At 45.4% G+C, this 24,428-nt stretch overlaps 1 protein-coding gene across 1 annotated transcript in view; it reads right to left on the bottom strand.

Annotated features, from left to right (window-relative positions):
* Window positions 1–24,428, bottom strand: part of SNW1 (SNW domain containing 1) — a 93,694-nt gene that overhangs the window by 18,782 nt on the left and 50,484 nt on the right. Inside the window, exons 7-11 of the mRNA XM_033952770.1 lie at window positions 18,361–18,430; window positions 16,795–16,860; window positions 13,715–13,831; window positions 4,044–4,185; window positions 97–193 (exon numbers count right to left, since the gene is read on the bottom strand). Coding sequence (XP_033808661.1) covers window positions 97–193; window positions 4,044–4,185; window positions 13,715–13,831; window positions 16,795–16,860; window positions 18,361–18,430 — 492 coding nt within the window. The remainder of the gene's footprint in view (window positions 1–96; window positions 194–4,043; window positions 4,186–13,714; window positions 13,832–16,794; window positions 16,861–18,360; window positions 18,431–24,428) is intronic.

Here is a 24,428-nt window from a genome sequence, read left to right as displayed (position 1 = left end):
GTTGTCGGCGCGCACCTTTGTCTTTCGTGGGGTTGTCTATGAACCAGATTTCTCTTTAGCCGGTTAGTCCAGATATACATTCTTAAAAATAAATACCTTTTATCAGGGGCAGCTCGAGAAAGGTTGCGGTCATGCTGTCTCTCTTTCCGACGATCATGGCGGATTTCATCTCGCTCCCGTACTTCACCATCCTCTGTATAGAAACTTAGCATTAGTGTTTAAAACCACAGTAACATAGAGCTCTATCCACTCAGAGCCACCCGACTGCCTTTTTACTGCTGAATTGTGTACATGTCTGAAGTGTTTGAAGGTACCTTCAGTACGGCCACAGCTATCACACTGGTTGAAAATAAATCTGAAAACTTCTGTACTATCTAGAATCAAAAATGAAGCTTTGCATTACACTGATACCTAACAAACAGTCCCAGGGTGTGGGCAGTAAACTGATATAAAGTACTGCTTTTAGAGCTTATTTAAAAACAAAGAAAGGATTCTTTTTTTCCCAATTCTTTATTCATTTTTAATAAACTTACAATAAGTGTAACAGCATTTATAGCATTTTAAACACAAATACAACACTTAATATTCCGTTAAATCTCCCCCTACTTAATTACATTCTTTAAATTCAAGAAAACCTAACATAAGCCCTATTCCTATATACTTTATTTAATGTTCAAATAAAAAAACCCTTCCCCCCTCCTGGCTGTGCATTTTAAGGGGAAAAGTAATATTCAATCATTACAATATTTTGTTAATGGCTCCCAAATCTCCTGAAATTTCCTAAAAATCCCCTTCTGTACAGCTATTGTCCTTTCCATTTTATAAATGTGACATAAAGAGTTCCACCAAAAGCTGTAATTAAGTCTCTTCCAGTTTTTCCAGTTACTCGTAATCTGTTGTATGGCAACCCCTATTCTTCTTAGCTGATATTTGGCTCTTAGCCCTCATTGACATGCCAAACAACATAGAAAGGAAGATCTTTATGGACAAACAAATAAAGGTACTCAGGTTGTTTAATATTTTACAATTTCAATCCCTATCCTCCCTCTCCCATCCTTTATGAAGGATAAAAGGATGCATTTAACTAAGGCAATTCTGTCAGCCATTATCCATGAGAGGGATCTTGGAGAAGGAGCCTAAACATCTTATCTCACAGCTGCTACATTCCTTCGGAGCCGTAACTCGCAAGGAGGAGGGGGTGTTCCCCAAGTCGCAGTGTGGCAACGTCATTTGACCAGAGATATAAAGGCACTCTTAACTGAGGTGTCATGTCCCCTTATATACAACTTTGTATGCTACTTGGCAGGGATGTCTTAATTTTTGAGACTTGGTTTTATTAGTTTATATTTTTCCTGAAAAACTCTATTTCTGTTGCCAAAATGCAATGGTTTTCTTTTTATGCAATTTTGTTTTTTCTTTTTAATGGTTGGGGTTGGTCCTCTTGTTAATTTATATATTTCTAACTGGCATATTCTGGTAAGCGTAACCACTAATTAGCGTATAATAGAAGATATAGGCCTGTTTATTCTCTTTTGGATTGATAAGAACATATGTAGCATTCGATACAGAAAGTTCAGGGTTATGGGAAATAAGTGTTTTGTTACCACTACAGTTCATAAGTAAAGAATTTGACAATCTTATAATGGTTAAGTTATGCTGTGTAAAGTCTGAATTTCAATAGCTTGTTTCTATATTAATTGCAGGTTCCTTAATAAGAACATAAGATGTACAATGTCAGCATCTATGAGATAAACTTGGTTTTTTCTGTTACATAGAGCATTCTAGACCCCTGTTCGTTTACAACAATTAGATAGCTCTAAGTCTAATAGATGTTGCCATTGTCATCTTGAGGCATTTATTATTCTATTGTCCATTCATTTTGGCTTTTTGGAAATCAATATGGGGCCAAATAAAATGTTTATTAGAAAATCCGGTGGCTTTATCATATGATACTATATTATTTGGAATGTCAATGAGGAAAAAAAGTCAAATTTCTGCAAAAAATAATAAGTTATTACTTATTATGACAGGAGTAGCCATTCAACAAATTACATTTAATTGGAAAAATTGGAGTAGACTTAACTACAGTTTCTGGTGGAACTCTCTGTGTCATATATACAAGATGGAAAGAACGCTAGCTACGCAAAAAGGAAATTTCCATAAATTTCAGGAGGTCTGGGGTCCATTAATAGAATATTGTGATGAGTAAATATCACTTTTCCCTTATTGGTACAATTGTAAAGTGAGGAATGGGGAGGGAGGGATTTCTGATCTGATATTAAATGTTTAGATGAATAGAAAGATTATATAATATATGATATGATATATGAAAGAGTAGGGATGGGAGGGTGGGTTTAAATATTCTAATTTAAGTGTTATTGTATAAGTTCACATGATATTTTCTGATACACTTGTAAGATGTAAAATTAATAAAGAATTAAAAAAAAAAAAAAAAAGAACATAAGCATTCCCATACTGGAACAGACCAAAGGTCCATCAAGCCCAGTATCCTGTTTCCAACACTGGCCAACCCAGGTCCGAAGCACCTAGCTAGATCCCAAGATTTTATGCTGTTTATCCTAGGAATAAGCAGTGGATTTCCCCAAGACATCTCAATAATGTCCTATGGACTTCTCTTTAAGGAAATTATCCAAACCTTTTTAAAACCCCGCTAAGCTAACGGATTTCACCACTTTCTATGGCAACGAATTCCAGAGTTTAATTACACTTGTGAAGTAATTTTTTCTCCAGTTTGTTTTAAATCTACTACTTAGCAGCTTCATCACATGCCCCCTAGTCCTTATTATTTTTGGAAAGAATAAACAAGCGATTTACATCTATCCTTTCCACTCCACTCAGTATATTGTAGACCTCTATTATATCACCCCTCTTGGAGCCATCTCTTCTCCAAGCTAAAGAGACCTAGCCTCACAGGGAAGTCATTTTCATCACCCTCCTCTGTACCTTTTCTAAATCCGCTATATCTTTTTTGAGATATGGTGACCAGAATTGCACACAGTATTTGAGGTACGGCCATACCATAGAGCAATACAAGAGCATTATAACATTTTCACCTTTTTTTACATTCTATTTGCTTTCTTAGCTGCTGCCACACACTAAGCTGAGGGTTTCAAGATATCCTCAACAATGACACCTAGATCCTTTTCCTGGGCAGTGACTCCTAACATAGAACCCAGCATCACGTAGCTATAGTTCGTGTTCCTCTTTCCCATATGTATCACTTGCACTTGCTCACATTAAATGTCATCTGCCATTTTGATGCCCAGTCTTACAAGGCACGTGGGATCTCTTAAAGAGAGGAAGAGATAATAATTACTGTGGATGGGCCATTTGGCCTTTATCTGCCATCATGTTTCTATGTTCAGCCTGCGCTCAAGCCCACTGCAGACAGAACCTGGGGCGAGCCTTATTCCCAAGGGGACCAGTCACTGAGCTCCCAAACTATTATTGCAGAGGGCCCCTTGACTAAAGACTTCTGTTCTGCAGCCAGAGATGTCCTGAGACCGGGAACCTCTGCAGTACTAAAAAAGCCTCTCTACCGGATGATACAAACCCGAAAAAGAAAGAAACACAAGCAGAACAGACAGGCTCCTACTACCTCAAGTGTAGAGAGAACAACTGAAGAGTTCAGGACAGTCCAGGGAGAAAGGAGATGGAGCGGAAAAATGCAAATGAGGCTCTCTATACACACCCTGTGGGTGAAGGTTTATAAACCACTGGTTCAAGACTGACATTCCTATTGAACTCGAAAGTGAATAGTGCTAAAAGCGCTTCACAGGGTCACGATCAGAACTTCAGCCACACCAGTGACTTCCTCCACATGACAACTTCCGAAAGAACAATAATATGTAAGAAGGTCAAGCAATTTTTAAAGAGAAAGCATCAGAATGTGGCTGTTCTTCAATCCAAATCCTCATTTTCCAGTAGCCACATCTGCTAAAACATGGGTCTGTCTACCAGCATATCATCCCTTCCACTATCTATCATTGCATATTTATACTGGGCAGAAACACAGAACATACCTTTCTCTACATGAGCTTTGATTCCAGCTCTTCTGTCCCTAGCGATCTGAGCCAACTCTCGCAGCTTCTCTTCCTTCTTCTCTTTTTCCTTTTGAGCCATTTTTCTTTCCACCTGAGCACGCATCTCCACTGCTTCCCGAGCCTGGGGACCACCAAAAGAACACAGGTATAGAAAGCAGAATGGCATGCAATATTCGGCAGGGTGTCAAACCGCCTTCTTATAAGCAAGTGACTGTATGGCAAAAGCACTGAAGAATTCTTCTAGGAGGTGACATCAGAAACTAGATATGGTCCTAGACAATATCTGTCTGATTACTAGACTGTCGACACTACAGCAACCAAGTGTGTAAAAATAGGCTATAGGCTCGAAAGCAAAAAGAAGCTACATGTGAAGATCATCACATTCTACAACCCTGACACAAAAGTCATAAGGTAAAATTATGGTCATACCTGTTAATTTTCTTTCCTTTAGAAGCAGCAGATGAATCCAGAGACTAGTGGGTATAGCTCACATCGACCAGCAGGTGGAGATAGAGAACTGATTAACAGTTGGCCTTAAAGCCTGGTGTTCTTTCTGTTGATTCAGTTATGCACTTTGCCCAAGCATCCCGAAAGGAGAATGAGCAGCCACAAACTCCATTCCAGTAAAAAATGTGTCTTTCTCTTCTGAAGCCCATTGATATTTTCTCGTTTTACGTTTCTTGTTTTTTTTTTTTTTTCAGTCATGAAATAATACACTTACCAACCATAGCCCCGGCTAACCTAATGACCTAAACACCCTACACACAGCCCGTGCACTTGGGGAGGGGCTCTGGATTCATCTGCTGCTTCTAAAGGAAAGAAAATTAACAGGTATGACCATAATTTTACCTTCCATAGCAAAGCAGCAGATGAATCCAGAGACTAGTGGGATGTAGCAAAGCAAACTCAAACTGGGTGGGACGCCAATGCCGCCTCTGCCAGCACTGCCGCGCCAAAACTCGCCTCTGAACGGGCTGCTACATCTAAACGATAATGCTTTGAAAAAGTATTCCCTGACGACCAAGTGGCCGCCCGGCAAATCTCCTCTAATGACATCCCCCCGGACTCCGCCCAAGATGTAGCCAAAGCCCGAGTGGAATGAGCATGAAGGTGCTCCGGTACCTTCTTCCCTGACAACATATACGCCGAAGCAATAGCGTCCTTGACCCAACGCGCAATGGACGCTTTAGACGCCGCCATCCCTTTGTTTTTACCCGCGAACGCGACAAAGAGATGGTCCGACCGGCGAAAAGCATTCGTCACCTCCAAATAATGGAGAAGCATACGGCGGACATCCAGGAGCCGTACCGACAAAAAACGCTTCCCCTAATCCTCCTTCCTGAAGGATGGCAGAAACAGACTCTGGTTCACATGAAAGGACGAAATAACCTTAGGCAGGAAGGACGGCACCGTACGCACCGTCACCCCAGCCTCCGAGAAACGCAAAAAGGGTTCCCTGCAAGAAAGCGCTTGCAGCTCTGATACTCGCCTTGCTGACGCCATCGCCACCAAAAAAACTGTTTTTAGTGTGACATCTTTCAAAGTGGCCGCGGACAGGGGCTCAAAAGGTGCCCCCTGCAATTTACCAAGGACGAGTTTAAGGTTCCAACTTGGACAAATTCGCTTAACCGGCGGCCGGATATGTTGAACCCCCTTGAGGAAACGTACCACGTCCGGCTGTGATGCGAGAGCCGAGCGAGCCACCCGGCCCCTGTAACAGGCAATGGCCGATACCTGAACCTTTAAAGAGTTATATGCTAACCCTTTCTCTACGCCCTCCTGCAGGAACGCCAGAATAGCCGGCAGAGAAGCCTGGAAAGGCGCAATTCCGTGTCTGCCGCACCATGCCTCAAAGATCCTCCAGACCCTCGCATAGGAGGCTGACGTTGAAATCCTCTTAGCCTTAAGCAGGGTGGAAATCACCCGGTCTGAATAGCCCTTCTTTTTCAGCCGTGACCTTTCAATAGCCAGGCCGTAAGCCCAAAGCGGCCCGGATCTTCCATTAATATTGGACCCTGAGTTAGCAAGTCCGGAGTTACCTGGAACGCTACCTGCTCGCCTACCGACAGCAGCATCAGATCCGCGTACCATGGCCGCCGTGGCCAATCCGGAGCCACCAGGATTACTCTGCCTTGAAAGCGAGCGATGCGTTGCAACACCCGCCCTATCATGGGCCAAGGCGGGAATACATACAGAAGGGAATTCGGAGGCCATGGGAGAGCTAATGCGTCCACCCCTTCCGATCCCTGTTCCTTGCGTCTGCTGAAGAACCGAGGCACCTTCGCATTGCGGGAAGAGGCCATGAGATCCATCTCTGGCCACCCCCATCGACGGACTAGCAGGCTGAACGCTCGAGCCGACAACTCCCATTCTCCCGGATCGAGAAGAGTTCTGCTGAGGAAGTCCGCTTGCACGTTTTCGTGCCCTGCAATGTGGGCCGCCTACAGAAGCGGAATCTGCCCCTCTGCCCACCGAAACAAAAGTCTTGCCTCTTCGGCTAACTGCGGGCTCCGGGTACCCCCCTGACGATTGACATACGCGACCGCCGTGACACTGTCCGAAAAGATCCTGGTCGGTCGGTCCTGAACTAGGGTCTGAAAAGCCCGCAGCGCCAACCGGATCGCTCTTAATTCCAGTAAGTTTATGGGCCATTGAGCCTCCTGGGAAGACCACCTTCCCTGCACCGACGTGTGCATGCACTGGGCTCCCCAACCCTGCAGGCTGGCATCCGTTGTAACCACCACCCAATCCGGTGTGGCCAACGGCATGCCCCTCCAAAGATGCCCGTCCTGGAGCCACCAGCGCATGCTTTGAGCCGCTCGAGGACTCCACTGGAGACGCACATTGTAGTTCAGAGAAGCTGGAGACCAGCGAGAGAGCAGAGACTGCTGTAAGGGTCTCATGTGGCTCCGGGCCCAGGGAACCACCTCCAGAGTCGCCACCATGGAGCCCAGCACCTGCACATAATCCCAAACTCGAGGTCTGGGCGACCCGAGAAGGAGGCGAATTTGCGCCTGCAATTTCTCCCCCCGATCTCGGGGTAGAAACACCTTCCCCAGAGCCGTATCGAACCGCACCCCCAGATGCACCAAAGACTGCGATGGGGACAAAACACTCTTGGGAAAGTTGACAATCCACCCCAACGACTGAAGGAGAGAGATCACTCTCTGCGTCACCGACAAACTCTCCTGCCGGGACGAGGCGCGGATCAACCAATCGTCCAAGTAAGGGTGTACCCGAATCCCTTCCTTGCGTAGAAAAGCGGCTACCACCACCATGACCTTGGAAAACGTGCGGGGAGCCGTCGCCAGGCCAAAGGGCATTGCCCGAAACTGAAAATGTTGGCCCAGAATCGCAAACCGCAGATACCGCTGGTGCGGAGGCCATATCGGAATATGGAGGTACGCCTCCTTGAGATCGAGAGACGTAAGGAACTCTCCTGGTCTTACCGCCGCAATAACTGAGCGCACCGTTTCCATTCGGAAATGGCGCACGCTGAGGAATCTGTTGACTCCTTTGAGATCCAGCACTGGTCTGAAGGACCCCCCCTTCTTTGGTACAATGAAGTATAGGGAATAGATCCCGCGGCCTACCTCTTCCGGGGGCACCGGTACCACCGCCCCCAGATCGAGCAGCCCCTGAAGAGTCCTGCGGACCTCGGATCCCTTGGCCCTGCCACGGCACGGGGACACCAAGAAAGAATCTACGATGGGAGCGGCGAACTCTAATTTGTACCCTTCGTGAACAATGTCCAATACCCATTGGTCGGACGTGACAGTGGCCCACTCCGCCCGGAATGCCGAAAGCCGACCCCCTAGGGGCAGGGCGGAGGGAGCCAAGCCCCCGTCATTGTGGAGGGCGACTGGCTGGGGTACGGGCTGACTGCCCTGAAGAGGGTCTCGCCGCACGAAAGGAACTTCTCTGCTGAAACCGAGGTCTCGAAGCAGAGAACGGGCCAGATGCAGACCTGGCAAAAGGTTTACCAGCCCTGGCCCGCCTAACATCCCGGAAACGCGGTCTAGACGATGCGGCCCTTACCGGGGGCCTAGCCCTGTCCTCCGGTAAACGCTGCGTTTTGGTATCCCCAAAATCTTTTACCAGTTTATCCAACTCCGCTCCAAACAATAAACCCCCTCTAAACGGGAGTCTCACCAGCCGGAGCTTGGACGCTGCATCGGCCGCCCAGTGACGGAGCCACAAGGACCTGCGGGAAACCACAGACAGAGACATCTGTTTCGCAGATGCCCGAACAATATCATACAAGGAGTCCGCCAAATAAGCCAAGCCGGACTCCAAATTAGCCAGTTCCGAAGGGATAGTACCTCCAGACTCCAGCAATCTATCGGTCATCCCTTGTGACCACTGCAGACAAGCCCGCGCCGCGTAAGAACTGCAGATTGCGGCCTGTAAGGTAACTGCAGCCACTTCAAAGGACATCTTTAGGGAAGCTTCAATCTTTCTATCCTGTGCATCCTTGAGTGTCACGCCCCCTTCTACCGGCAAGGTAGTTCTCTTAGTCACCGCTGCCACCAGAGCGTCCACCTTAGGCAATCTAAACCTGTCCAGTTCGGACGGTTCGACCGGATACAAGAGCCTCATGGCCCTTGCTACCCGCAAACTGGCCTCCGGCGCCTCCCATTGCGCCGAGATCAGCTCCTGCATGGCCTCATGTACCGGAAAGGCCTTAGACGGCCTACGGGTACCTGCCATCAGGGGGTTACCGGACCCCGTGGCCTCTTCCTGAGCAATGTTCAAACTCTGCAAAGCTTTTGAAATAAAAGAAGAAAGCTCCTCTCTATGGAACAACCGGATAGCCGTAGGGTCATCCCCCTCCCTACCCGGGATACTCTCCGTGTCCCAATCCAATAGCTCCCCTTCCTCCAATGACTCAGGCAGGGAGAAAGGAGATCTGGGCAAAATATCCACTGCCTCCGCAGACACTAGCCTGCGCTTCTTAGCCCCCTGCGACTGCCCCGGGGACCCTGCTGCCCCTACCGTGGGTCTAGCCTCTGTCCCCTCCCCCCCCGTAGAGGTAGAGGGCACCGCAAGGGACCGCCCGGCCCCCAGCCCCGGCTGGGTAGGCTGCGAGCGCTGTAATTGAAATGCCTGATGGAGCAACAGCACAAAGTCGGGCGAAAATGCACCCCAGCTAAGAGGCACTCCCCCGCCCTGCTCCGAGCCGAGGGGAGGGGCCGTGCCGGCCTCCAGCGCTGACGCCTGTTCCCCCGCCGCCTCACTCTTGTCCTCCGTGGCCGAGTCCTGCAGCAACCCTGCATCGGCTCCAAGCGGCGGGGACATTGCGCAAGACTCCCGCACCCGGGACATGGCCGCCTCGCAAGCCGCCAAAAACGGGTCGTCTGCCTGTGCTTCCAAGCACCCGGCAGAGCAAAGACCCGCCCGTGTTCGGCGCTTTCCACAGCGCGAACACAGCTGACTAACTTCTGCAGCCATCCCCCCTCGGCCTGAACAAACAGCTCCGACGCGGTTTTCTTTTTTTTTTTTTTCTCACACACGCGGCGAACGCCGCCGAATGACGACTCCGCCCCCCCAAGACGCCCGGCACCCGGGAAAACGCGACCACACACGAGAAGGAAAGAAAACACTCACCCGGTCAGCCGCTTACCCCCGAAGCCAGGCCATCATTGGTAACATAAGAACATAAGAACATAAGCAATGCCTCTGCTGGGTCAGACCTGAGGTCCATCATGCCCAGCAGTCCGCTCACGCGGCGGCCCAACAGGTCCAGGACCTGTGCAGTAATCCTCTATTTATACCCCTCTATCCCCTTTTCCAGCAGGAAATTGTCCAATCCTTTCTTAAACCCCTGTACTGTACTCTGCCCTATTACTCCCTCTGGAAGCGCATTCCAGGTGTCCACCACTCGTTGGGTAAAGAAGAACTTCCTAGCATTCGTTTTAAATCTGTCCCCTTTCAACTTTTCCAAGTGTCCTCTTGTTCTTTTATTTTTCGAAAGTTTGAAGAATCTGTCCTTCTCTACTCTCTCTATGCCCTTCATGATCTTATAAGTCTCTATCATATCCCCTCTAAGTCTCCTCTTCTCCAGGGAAAAGAGACCCAGTTTCTCCAATCTCTCAGCGTATGAGAGGTTTTCCATCCCTTTTATCAAGCGTGTCGCTCTCCTCTGAACCCTCTCGAGTAACGCCATATCCTTCCTAAGGTACGGAGACCAATATTGGACGCAGTATTCCAGATGCGGGCGCACCATCGCCCGATACAATGGCAGCATAACTTCTTTTGTCCTTGTTGTAATACCCTTCTTGATTATGCCTAGCATTCTATTTGCTTTCTTAGCGGCTGTTGCGCACTGTGCCGTCGGCTTCATTGTCATGTCCACCATTACCCCCAAGTCCCTTTCTTGGTTGCTCTCATTCAATAATATCCCTCCCATCGTATAGTTGTACCTCGGGTTTCTGTTTCCAACATGCAATACTTTACATTTCTCAACGTTGAACTTCATCTGCCATCTCGCCGCCCATTCCCCCAATTTGTTCAAGTCCCTTTGCAATTCTTCGCATTCCTCTTTAGTCCCAGCTCCACTAAATAGTTTTGTATCGTCCGCAAATTTTATTATCTCACACTTCGTGCCTGTTTCTAGATCATTTATGAATATATTAAATAGCAGCGGCCCGAGCACTGAGCCCTGCGGAACACCACTCGTGACCCCCATCCAGTCCGAGTAGTGGCCCTTCACCCCTACCCTCTGTTTCCTACCCGCCAACCAGTTTCTGATCCATCTATGTACGTCTCCGTCCACTCCATGGTTCTTCAGTTTCCGGAGTAGACGTTCGTGAGGCACCTTGTCAAAGGCTTTTTGGAAATCAAGGTATATGATGTCTATGGGGTCTCCTCTGTCCATCCGTTTGTTAATTCCTTCGAAGAAGTGCAATAAGTTCGTTAGGCACGATCTCCCCCTGCAGAAACCATGTTGGGTTGTTTTCAAAAGTTCGTTTCTTTCCAGATGTTCATCGATGTGTTCTTTAATCAGTGCTTCCGTCAGTTTCCCCGGAACCGAAGTCAAACTCACTGGTCTGTAGTTTCCCGGGTCACCTCTTGATCCCTTTTTAAAGATGGGCGTGACATTGGCTATCTTCCAATCCTCCGGGATCATGCCTGTTTTCAAGGATAGGTTGCAAATTTGCTGCAGTAGTTCCGCTATCTCCTCCTTTAATTCCTTCAGAACCCTGGGATGGATTCCGTCCGGACCCGGGGATTTGTCAGTTTTAAGTTTTTCTATCTGCCTGTGTACATCATCAAGGCTCACTTCCATGGATGTTAATTTTTTCTGCTTGATTTCCATTGAATATTTGTTCAGGTTCCGGTATGTTGGTTGTGTCTTCGTTTGTAAATACAGACGAGAAGAACATGTTGAGTCTTTCTGCGACTTCTTTCTCCTCCTTCACCGCTCCCTTCCTGTCTCCTTCGTCCAGCGGTCCTACCTCCTCCCTAGCTGGCTGTTTCCCTTTAACATATCTGAAGAACGGTTTGAAATTTCGTGCCTCCCTGGCTAGCCTCTCTTCATACTCTCTTTTGGCTTTTCGAACCACACGGTGACATTCTTTTTGATACTTCCTGTGCTCCTTCTGGTTCCCTTCAGTTTTGTCCTTTTTCCATTCCCTGAATGAATTTTTCTTATTGCCTATCGCTTCCTTCACTATTTTAGTCATCCATACTGGGTCTTTTGTTCGACCCTTTTTGCACCCCTTTCTGAATCTGGGGATGTGCAGATTTTGTGCCTCGCTCACTGTGTCTTTGAAAAAAGACCAGGCATGTTCTACTGTTTGCCATTTTTTGGAAGTGTTCCTAAGTTTCTTCCTTACCATTTCCCTCATTGCTTCATAGTTTCCTTTCCTGAAGTTGAAAGATGTCGCTATGGTTCTCTTTCCGTTCGGTATGCCTACTTCAACCTTGAACTTGATCATATTATGATCACTGTTTCCCAACGGTCCCACTACTTCCACTTCCTTTGCAGGTCCCCTTAGTCCATTTAGGATTAAATCCAGAGTGGCATTTCCTCTCGTCGGTTCTCTAACAAGTTGCTCCATGAAGCAATCTTGTATAGCCTCCAGGAATTCTGTCTCCCTAGCGCATCTTGAGCTTCCAAGACTCCAGTCTATCCCAGGATAGTTGAAGTCTCCCATAACAACTGTGTAACCACTTTTGCATTCTCGCTTCATCTCGGCATCCATTTCTTTATCGCTATCTCCAGTTTGCCCGGGTGGACGATAGTATAGGCCCATCTTTATTTCATGCCCTTTCCTACCCGGTATTTTAACCCATAGCGATTCCAGTTTGTTGATCATCTCCGCTGTGTCCATTCTTGTCGATTGTATGCTTTCTTTTACGTATAGGGCTATTCCTCCTCCTTTCTGACCTGACCTATCCCGGCGATAGAGCTTGTACCCCGGCAGTGCTGTATCCCATTTGTTTTCCTCATTCCACCACGTTTCAGAGATTCCAATGATGTCTATGTCCTCTGCATTGGCCATGGCTTCTAGCTCCCCCATTTTGTTTCTTAAACTCCTTGCATTAGTATATATGCAGTTTAGATCCTGGCATTTTGTCGTCTTCATTTCTTTTCCCTGTGCTTCAGTCTTTGGTGTCTTCTCTTTTGCTACAATCTTTCTAACCTCCTCTTCTGGGTTAGTTGACTCCTGTAATTTGTCTCTTGTTTCTTCCCTGCCTTTTTTCCCCTTAGTATCTTCACGGGATACCTTTTTCCGAATCATCGACGCTAGGTCGACTGTCGGCTTTCCCCTTTCTCTTAGTTTAAAGCCTGTTCTATTCCTCTCTTGACGTTGTTTGCTAGAAGTCTGGTAAATGTACTGCATGCCGAGTGAAGCACAGCACGGCTCAGTACAAGCAGGATGGCCCCTTTTTTTTTTTTTTTTTAAACTGGAATGAAGAAGCCAGCCACTCCTGCACCTGGAAAGGAACCCCTCTATCCAACGGAGGGGAGGGTGGAGCAGGGACCTGGGAGGGCCCAGGTGTACCTCCCAAAGCCGGCACCAAACAGCCAGGCACCCCCACCTACTGAAGAGAACTAGTCTCAACAGAGGAATCCTACCAGAACACCACTTCAATCTATCCTGCAGCAGGCAGAGACCAGGAGCTAGAAGGATAGCTCCAACCCTGCTGGGAGATAGAGCAAAACTGAATCAACAGAAAGAACACCAGGCTTTAAGGCCAACTGTTAATCAGTTCTCTATCTCCACCTGCTGGTCGATGTGAGCTATACCCACTAGTCTCTGGATTCATCTGCTGCTTTGCTATGGAAGTGCAGATGATTTAACCTTTCATCAATATTCAGTGGTTATTTGGGGAAGAGATGGCAGTTTACATATAGCATGCTATGGCAGATAACTCTATAAGATCTCTCTTTTATATCCTTTTCCTCTTCCTGTTGTAATAAGGGATGGGGGGGGGGGGGTTTCCACCTAACATTCATTAGTTTGAATGAAAAGGGTTTACACAACGTTAGAAAGGTTCTGGATGTGAAACCCTTAGCACAGAGGATCCAATTAAACTTAAAAGCAGGGAGGTAAAAGGTCTCGAGGCCAGTACATTTAAGGCAAGTCTAGGCTACATGAGGGAATAAACTGAAGGGCTTGGGAGGTGAATGAAACACTGACCTTCCTGTCAGCAATATAAAGAGCCTCGGCAAGTTTAGCAAAGTTTTCATTGATGTGCACCGTCTGAAGGCCTCTACCATCCGCAGCCAGACGCTTATCCAATGGAATAGTGTACCCCTATGATGAAAGGAGATGAATGTCAAGACATATCAGCGTCAAAGCAGTCACATCTATGCAGGTGTACATATCCACATGCACAGTTCATTCTGGATTCAAAGGAAATACACATTAGTAAAAGTTATAAGGAAGAAGATGTGTTCAGTTCATGCTTCATCAGCTTTGCCCAAATTGGTTTTTCCTTATAGTCTCATTTAATCTTTATGAAAATGGAAGAATCAAATTCCTATGTCTTAATAAAGTTAGAAATACTTCTCTCGCAACTTCCTTCATTTTCATCCAGTTTTCATGGTCACTGTCTAGTTTAAGTGGTCAGTGTCCAAACAAATCACAAATGATCCATCTTCACTTTCTTTAATAAACAGAATTTTCATGAATTCTGATGGGAGAACTGAAGCTATATGCAGGAAAGAGCCTCTCAAATGTAGCTTTCTATAAGGACTCAGGGCTTTATTACACTGTGTACAATGAGAGAGCTTTAAACATAAATAACTCATTAACTGTACTGTGCTGAATACTACTAGACACATGCAGAGAAAGTAGTCCCTGCTCTATTGAGATTATGATATAGTCAATATGCATTTCTTTAAAACTCTGTTTTACATATACTTCTATTATAGAAAGCACAGTTAAAAATCAAAGCTTTGAATAGGGAAAGTCAGGGTTCAAGATTTAAGAGACTAAAAATAACAGGTTTTTAATTGTTTGAAGAGGAGAAATGATGCATTGACTTAAGTCAGGCATTAATGTTTCTCGGTACACAGGCCGCTTGTTTGGGGTACACGGCCTGGCCACCGTGGAGGATATTCCCTGTCCGTCAGAAGAAGCCGCTGCTGCAGTTCCCTATCTCCCTGCCTGCACCCCCCCCCCCCGAAGCCGGCCCAGTTATTTGTTGGAGCCACACTCGCTCCTCTCTGCCCCCCAGAGAACTCCTTGCAGGGACGGCGCAGGCAGCGACTCACACGCTGCACATAAGCAGCTGACCAGGAAACCTCCTCTCTGACATCAGAGTTAACGTCAGCGGGAAGGCTTGTGGGTCAGCCACGTGCAGTGTGTGAATGGCTGCTTGTGCCGTCCCTGCATGGAGTTCACTGGGGGCGGAGAAAGCGAGTGTGATTCCAACTAGTAACTGGATTGGCTTCGAGGGGGGGAATCCTCGGCAGCAGCTTCAGCAGGAGCGGGCGGGTAGGCAGGAATCCCCGGTGTACAACTTAATTTTGGGACAAAGGCTGGAAGGCAGGCAGGGGGAGGGGAGCACGAACTCGACACAGAAGGAAGGGAAGGGGCATGAACATGGGACACAGAAAGGCGAGAGGAAGGGAGCACTAACTTGGGACATAGGTGGGAGGAAATAGAAAGTGAGAATTGTTGGGCATGAGTGTGTGAGTGAGAGATGGTGCACATGGGGAAAGGAAAACTGGGCAAAGAGAGAGAGGAGTGAGGTAGAGATGCAAGGATGAGAGGGAGACATGTTGGATATTGTGGTGGAGAGGGACCTGAGGGACAGATTGAAGGGGATGCAAGGAGGTGGAATGTTGGACACAGTGATGGAGGGAGAGATGCTGTTGGAGAAGGGTGATAGAAGAAGAAATGGGCATGGGGCTGGTGGGCAGTGGTGAAAAATGCTGCACAAGATCTGGGGGATGAGAGAGGAAGAAATGTTGGATGTGGCAGTTGAGGGGGTGGGAGAGATGCCTGGATCTCTCAATGTCTGACAGATAGACAGTGAAAGAGAAAGAGGGAGACATGTTGTCAATAGGGGTGGAGGAGAGAGGAAGAAAAGTTGGACTCATGGAGGGACGGAGAGAGATGTTGGTTGGGGAAGGGAATGCGTGAAGAGGCAGAAAGAAAGAAATATTGGATGCACAATCAGAAGGAAGTACAACCAGAGACTCATGAAATCACAAGACAACAAAGGTAGGAAAAATGATTTTATTTTCAATTTAGTGATCAAAATGTGTCAGTTTTGAGAATTTATATCTGCTATCTATATTTTGCATTATATTTGTCTATTTTTCTATAGTTCTTACAGAGGTGACATTGCATATTTTAAAATCATCTGCCTTGACCTCTTTGAAAACCCCCCAAATATAAATGATAATTAACATTTTCTCTGCGTACAGTGTGCTTTGTGTATTTTTAATTTTGTGGTTACCATTATGTATTAATAAGATTATATTGTATGTATATGAAAAATGGATGGAAAGAGAGGAGAGTATAAATGTGTTTTTAAGAAGATGTTAAAAGAAATACAAGAGATGTTTATAGGGTTTAAATGATGTAATATTGTGTTCTTAGAAGGAAAAATGAATAAAGAATTTGAAAAAAGAAAAATGGATGGAAGAAATTGCATTGCAATTAATACTATTATTATGGGGGTTGGTGCAGAGCTTGAGCAGGGGTACTCGGTTGGTATTTGTTAGGCTTAGGGGGTAATTTGCTTTGAAGAAGTTGAGAAACACTGGTGTAGCAAGCTGAAAAGCAAGGAATCTGGAGTCAGCCACAGAACAGAAGGGCTGCATTAAGTGCAGCTTGCCTGATGAATGAGCTCACAAGGAAGACTGGTGGTAAGAAGTTGCAGAGTGAATAAGGGGACATGTAGAGCAGCAGCAAGTTATACAGTCGTCTCTGCATGGAAGTTTTATTTTACGGCTTTGTGACTGTAAAGTGCTGTGTACATTGGTGCTTAATGAGTAACTCATGCCCTGTCTTCCAGTGCTAATATGTTACAGTGCACTTTGACTAGCTCATTAATCCCAGTTGACATTCCAACTCTGGAATTACTGGAGCTCCAGAGAAGGGCACAAAAGTCTAAAGAAACCACCAGAAACATATGTCTTGATATTGTCTATTACTGCTGCTTTTCTTTCTAATTTTGAACCCCTAACAGTGAAGCTGTGGCCTAAACACCAGGACTCCAAGGCAATGCTCTAGGGACTAACCCATCACACCTGTTAAATTACCTTTGCATTTTTCCAGTTTGAAATACAGGGAGGAATCTTCCACTCCTGTTGCTCTTTCACAGTCATCTGGTATGAGAGAAGATTTGTGCACATATGTCAGAAAAAGGCACTTAACTATCCCCCCCCCCAAAAAAAAAATGTACTCATACACACACAAATATTCACAATCATTACATTAAGATTTATACTCCATCTCTACCCTAAAGAGTTATAGCTGATTATTTATTTATTTAGCCTGTCCTCCCAATGGAGCCCAGAACGGGTTATAGGAGTACATTCATAGTATGGGTAGGACAAACTTTAGTGAGAAATACAGAAGACTTTACAGTATAGGCAAGATGGTTTAGATTACAGCATTTACAGTGAAGACATAACATACAGATTTAAAAATACAGACTTAGTAGGCATAGGGTGGATTAAATTGCAGCGTGTACAGTGTAGATGTAACATGGAGGTTACATAACTTTCCTAGCAGGTGGGTGTATCTTTGTTGTTGGAGAATGTGGTGGTAATTCAGGTTATATTTGCGGTAGCCTGAGAGTTTAGAGAGGTCGTTTGGTGTATTAGGCAGTACCTCTGAGATCCATCCATCCGGGGTATAGACGTGGGTTGCTAAGGAGCTGGGTTTGTAAAGGTTTAACCTTACTAATTTTTTGGAAGGACCAGAACCTATGGTGTCATCTGCCACCTTGATAGTCTCCTTTGCGTTGGAACCAAATATAAACTGGGTTCTGAGATTGTATTTTCATTATAAAGAAGTTAAATTTCTTGGCCAGGTCTTAATATTTCCTGACCTCTGTAGAGCCACACAGCTGAGACAGAAGACCTTTTTGGCTCTGAAATCACAGCTTGGGTTATTTGGAAGGTCATTTGTCCTTCAATTTCCATGTAAATGTTTTGTTAAAATCGAGGCACAAACATTTGTATTTACCAACCCTGACCAATTTAAGAAATTTCTAGAGGCTAAGTCCCCTCCTGTTCCAATTTAAGTTTCAACTTCTTCTACTGCAACCTGAATTTCTCACTTAAAATGAATTAGTCAGCTTGTTTTACCAAGTTTCCTGAGTTTTGCTTTATGTAACATAGTAAATGACGGCAGATAAAGACCTGAACGGTCCATCCAGTCTGCCCATTAAAAATACATGATTCAATTAACTTGTCTCGGGCCTTAGACTGTAAAGTCCACCTGGTATTGTCCTAGGTTCCAAATGCCGAAGTTGCCGTCCAAGCTCACTCCAGCCTATCCAATCATCCTGTTTGCAGGATATCTGCCATGAAGTCTGGCCAGTAACATCCTCATGTTCCAAGTTAGTGGAGTTCCCATCGATGCCCTTCCCAGCCCATCCCACACAGACCATGCCAGTCCATCCAGTACTGGCCTTAGCTCTTTAATTTACATTCTTCATTTTGCTGGTTTTAGGTAAGCCACACTACCTGTGTCAAGAGAGAATAACTTACATTGTCACGTGTGGAGATCTAAGGAGTTCCATCATCTTGTGCCACCAGAGGTCACTCATTATTAATCTAATGATATAGGAGAACCACACAGGAGTTCTGCCAACATACCTTTCTGCTGGGTGAATGCATGACTGGTGCAGGGGGTGAGGGGGGCCCACGGGGTATTTTCTTATTAATCCTGAAAGTACAAGTGATTGTTTTAATCCACACATTCCAATTATATATATAAATAAAAATATTTCTTATCACTTAATAAGTTTTCTAAGGTGAAGTTAGAGAGAAAGGAAAGACTAGGCTCTTACCTCGATAATCTTCATTCTAGTAGACAAACACTCCATTTCTGAACATGTGGATAAGCAATCCCTTCTCATGAGAATTCTTGTAGGGAGCTTCATTAGCATTCTTTTGCTCTGCCTATCATCCTTTTGGGCTGGCCTTCAGTTCCTCGGTTCATACCAAAGCACATAGTCAGCCCTGGAGAGGAAAGAGAAGGATAGATATGGACACACTCACTGAGAAACATGTCTGTTCTGCTCATATCATTAAACATAACAGATAAATGAAACTTGCAATATATAACAAGGCAGAAAACAAGTCAACAACTTGAGTGCCACCTGCATTAAAAGTGTGGGAGATTTCATAGATACCCCCTTGCTTCTTCAAAATGGCAGTCGCGTCTTCTATTATTGTCAAGGCTAGACAGGATTCCCTGGCACCTTTCAGGTAATAAGCAGGGGGCGGAGTGACTTTCTCAAGCTGGCCCGAATCACTCCCCTCCTCTGCTGATGCTGGACTCCATTGGGGAAGGTCCTGGTAGCAATGGAGCTGCACTGTAAGTTTGGTGCTTTTGAGCTCCCATTAATGGTGACACATAGCAGGAACGTGGGGATGGAGCGACTCTCTCACACTGGCCCATCTCACTCCCCTCCTCTGCTGATGCTGGATCCCAGTTGGGACAGTTCCTGGTGACAATGGAGTTGCCCTGTATTTAAGTTTGGTGCTTTCATGCTCCCAGTAATGTCGGCATACTGAGGAGCATTGGGGGTGTAGCAACTCTCCTATGCCAACCTGACTCACTCCCCTCCTCTGCCAATGCTGGATCCCGGTTAAGGCAGTTTCTCGTGGCAATGGAACTGCCCTGTATTTAAGTTTGGTGTCTTCAGTATCCCATTAATGGCAGCATGCTGCAGGAGCACTGGAAGCGGAGCAAATCTCCCACACCGGCCCAACTCACTCCTCTCCTCTGCCTGGTGGGGCAGTTCCTGATGGCAATGGAGCTACCCTGTTTCAATGAGGTAGCTCCAGTCGTATAGTTCCAAAGGTTGGTCTGGGGGTGCTGGAAGTAGCTTTGATGTGGTGATGAGGTGATCTTTTAAGTATTATGTAGGTGCTTGCTCTTTTGCACATTGGTCTTCTCTTTGGTTGGTTGGTATTATATTTTCCTCTCCCAAACACTACTGAGATCTCTAATGTCTATCCATCCAGACTGCTTGTGTTTTCTGATTGCCTCTCAGGCCCAATGAAATGGCTGGAGAGCTCAACCCTCACCAGATCACGTGCAAGGAAATGGGAGGAGGAAATTAGTCAGCCCCAATCCTGGAAAAATCGCCACAGAGCCACCCAGCCTGCACTCAAACCTAGGGCAATGGTCCCTGAACTGGTAGTGTAGGCTGTCCAAGTGGGTGCATTGCAAAGCAGTTTGCCTCTTGGAAACAGACTCTCGACATCAGAGTCTGCACTCTCTTGCAGCCAGAGCTGTCCCAAGAGTGGGATCCTCTGCAGCACCAAAAAGCATCACAAACAGTCCAACCACCCCCCATACAAATGAAAAATAAACACGAGCGGCTCCTACCATCTCGCTTGAGGAATTGGAAGACAGCCCAGAAGGACATGTAGCGGAGGAAAAGAATGCTAATAAAGCTTCCTACAAGAGTTCTCATAAGAAGGGATTGGCTACCCAGAAGTTCAGGAATGGAATGTCTGTCGCATTAGTACTTCAAATACTCACAGAACAACTTTGCACATACCACTACATGACTGATTCATGCCACATACACACAGAACAAATACAGTATGAACAGCAACAGCAGCGCATGCTTCATACAGCACCACTCTTCAGTTTCTTTGAGAGAATATTTCAATTTGTTTGTTTTTTTAATACATATCTTTATTCATTTTTAATCTTTCAACAAGTGTACATATTAAAACCATACAAATTCTTGAAAACATCACTTGTAAATCAATCAAGAAAAATAACAATTGTATATAAACATAAAACCACCCCCTCTCCATTATTATTAATAATCACAATAGCTTGAGAACCCTTCCCCCTCTCTACTATTCACGGTGTATATTTCAATAGAGTAACTGGCGTTTAATCATCACAAAAAGATGTCAATGGTCCCCATATTTTATTAAATGTCTTATAATTTCCATTTTGTACAGCTATTGATCTTTCCATTTTGAATATATGACATAATGAGTTCCACCAATATTTCAATTTGTGATCTCTGTGTGACTGATCTTCTTGTCCTCTGGAAACTGACTTAAGATAACTTTTACCCAACATCTGATGAAAATGCACCTAGAAATATCATTTGTGACCATCTCTGGGAAAAGATGACTAAGAATGACTAAATGAACTTGTGGCTAAAGGTAAGCCAGATATGTGTGTTTGGATTTTCAAAAGGCATTTGACAAAGTACCTCCTGAAAGACTTCAGAGGAAATTAGAAAGTCATGGGATAGGAGGTAATATCCTATTATGGATTAAGAACTGGTTGAAGAGAGTAGGTTTAAATGGTCAATATTCTCAATGGGGAAGGGTAAGTAGTGGGAAATGAAGAATGAGTTATTGCAGAGCTGTAAGCTCGGGATAGAGTGAAGAGTTATATAAAAGTGATAGTATATTTAGACATGCAAATGGAATGTGTGATTTAGATCATATAGTTGCAATCGGCACTGTGTGGATGACAGAAAAAGGCTGAAGAGTGAAAAGACTTGATTCAGTTTTGTTGTGCGTTAATGTACAATCACTATTTAAAGAGGCTGGTTTGTGTGTCGGGCAGTGCGTTTCCATAAACAAGACTGTCTCAAAGAGCTGTGAAAGCATTGAAAGGTTTGCACTTTTTTTGATAGAATGTAAATGTTTGGGGGCTTCTATGAAGTGTATAACAACCAAAGAATGAGTTTAGTGAGTTTAATTAGTTAAACTGACATCACAAATTACGTCATTCGTCTATTCATAATAAGACCGATCTGTCATAAGAACATAAGAATAGCCTTACTGGGTCATGCCAATGGTCCATCAAGCCCAGTAGCTCATTTTCACGGTGGCCAATCCAGGTCTCTAGTACCTGGCCAAAACCCAAGGTGTAGCAATATTCCATGCTACTGATCCAGGGCAAGCAGTGGCTTCCCCCATGTCTTTCTCAATAACAGACTATGGACTTTTCCTCCAAGAACTTGTCCAAACCTTTCTTAAAACCAGCTATGCTATCCACTCTTGCCACATCCTCTGGCAACACGTTCCAGAGCTTAACTATTGTCCGAGTGGAAAAAAATTTCCTCCTATTGGTTTTAAAAGTATTTCCCTGTAACTTTATCGAGTGTCCCCTAGTCTTTGTAATTTTTGACAGAGTAAAAAATCGATCCACTTGTACCCGCTCTACTCCACTCAGGATTTTGTAAACTTCAATCCTATCTCCCCTCAGCCGTCTCTTTTCTAAGCTGAAGAGCCCTAACTGTTTTGGTCTTTCCTCATGTGAGAGGAGTTCCATCCCCTTTACCATCTTAGCCATTTGTGAGCAGGAAGTGTTGACTGCGAATTCAAGTGAGTGTTTCTAACATGGGGGGTGGGGTGGGGGAATATTTGTAACTGGATGTAATTTTAAACATATTTTTTCTCTAACAGATTGTTCATGATATGTCCCACACCATGATGCAGCAGAAGCGAAACGTGGGCTTGCCTTCATCAAAAAGGCGGTGGACAAAAGACATCATTGAATATTTAAGAATATGTGCAAAAGCTAAGTAATTGTGTTAAATAACCAACATAAAAGTATTTAAACTAGGGTACAATTGATGAAAAATATTATTAGGAGGTTGGAGGTTTTTTTGCCGATGAGGGTTTTCCCTTTCAAGTTTGCTGGCGAAGTTTGTAACTGGCAGTAAACTGGGATCCGAGGCTTTTTCCTTCTAATACTAGAATTGTATTCCTGGCAAGCTGACTCTTATCTGCTTAAGAACATAAGAACATAAGCAGTGCCTCCGCCGGGTCAGACCATAGGTCCATCCTGCCCGGCAGTCCGCTCCCGCGGCGGCCCAAACAGGTCACGACCTGTCTGAATCACCAGAAGGGGCTCCCTTGCCACCTTGGTTTCTCATTGAAGTCCTATCTTCCCATCGAAGTCCTAACCCTCTGGTCTTGCGCATGCACGACCTGGTTGGGTTTCTATACTTATTACCTGGTTAGCTTTCTATACTTGTGTTACATCCCAGCTCCTCCCTCAGTATCCCACGATCCCTTTATCCCTCAGGAATTCGTCCAATCCCTGTTTGAATCCCTGTACCGTACTCTGCCTGATCACTTCCTCCGGTAGCGCATTCCAAGTGTCCACGACCCTTTGCGTGAAAAAAAACTTCCTTGCATTTGTTTTGAACCTATCTCCCTTCAGTTTCTCCGAATGCCCCCTCGTACCTGTTGTCCCCTTCAGCCTGAAGAATCTGTCCCTATCCACCCTCTCTATGCCCCTCATGATCTTGAAGGTCTCTATCATATCTCCCCTGAGCCTCCTTTTTTCCAGAGAGAAGAGCCCCAGCCTATCCAACCTCTCGGCGTATGGGCAGTGTTCCAGCCCTCTTACCAGTTTCGTTGCTCTCCTTTGGACTCTCTCAAGTACTGCCATGTCCTTCTTGAGGTACGGCGACCAATATTGAACGCAGTATTCCAGATGTGGACGCACCATCGCTCGATACAATGGCATGATGACTTCCCGTGTCCTGGTTGTTATGCCCCTCTTTATGATGCCCAGCATCCTGTTGGCTTTCTTCGAGGCTGCTGCGCACTGTGCAGATGGCTTCAATGATTCATCCACCATCACACCCAAGTCTCTCTCAAGACTGCTGTCTCCCAACAATGCCCCCCCCAATTTGTAGTTGAACAATGGGTTCTTTTTCCCTATATGCATGACCTTGCATTTTTCCACGTTAAAGCGCATTTGCCATTTGATTGCCCAGTCTTCCAGTTTGTCCAGGTCCCTTTGTAGGTCCTCACACTCCTCCATGGACCTAACTCTGCCGCACAGTTTAGTATCGTCTGCAAATTTTATAACCTCGCACTTTGCCTCCTTTTCCAGGTCATTGATAAATATGTTGAAGAGTAACGGCCCCAGCACCGATCCCTGTGGCACACCGCTCGTGACTCCCCGCCAGTCAGAATATTGTCTGACTCAAATCTTAAGATTTGAGAGTTTAAAGGGTAATACCTCCATCCATAGTATAGACTGCTCAAGGACAACAAATACTTGTTTTTGAATAAGAATAAAAATAGGAACAAGGTTGAGAGTATAGTGTGGTTTGATTTAAATAGTGGGGTTCCCCAGGGGTTTGCACTAGGACTGCTGCTTTTTAACTAGATTCTTGACTAGATTGTAAGTTCTTCTGAGCAGGGACTGCCTCTTTTGTGTTTTGATGTACAGCGCTGTGTTTGTCTAGTAGTGCTATAGAAAAGATTAGTAATAGTAATAGTAGTAGGGTCTGTGCTGGGACTGCTGCTTTTTAACAAATGTATCAGTGATCTAGAGATGGGAATTACTAGTGCTATATTTAAATTTGCTCATGACACATGAAGATTGTAAAAAATTGCAAGAGGACGTTGTGAAACTGGAAGACTGGGGTGTCGAAATGGTAGATGACATTTATTTATTCAATTTTCTATACCGTTCTCCCTGGGGAGCTCAGAATGGTTTACATGCATTTATTCAGGTACTCAAGCACTTTTCCCTCTCTGTCCTGGCGGGCTCACAATCTATCTAACGTACCTGGGGCAATGGGGGGGATTAAGTGACTTGCCCAGGGTCACAAAGAGTAGCATGGGTTTGAACCCACAACCCCAGGGTGCTGAGGCTGTAGCTTTAACCACTGCGCCACACTCTGGGCTTCATGTTAGGAGTCATT

Source organism: Geotrypetes seraphini, chromosome 7, assembly GCF_902459505.1.
Source record: "Geotrypetes seraphini chromosome 7, aGeoSer1.1, whole genome shotgun sequence".
NCBI classification, from domain to species: Eukaryota; Metazoa; Chordata; class Amphibia; order Gymnophiona; family Dermophiidae; genus Geotrypetes; species Geotrypetes seraphini.
The sequence above is the reverse complement of the archived record's forward strand: the minus strand, read 5'-3'. Positions and strand labels throughout refer to the sequence as shown.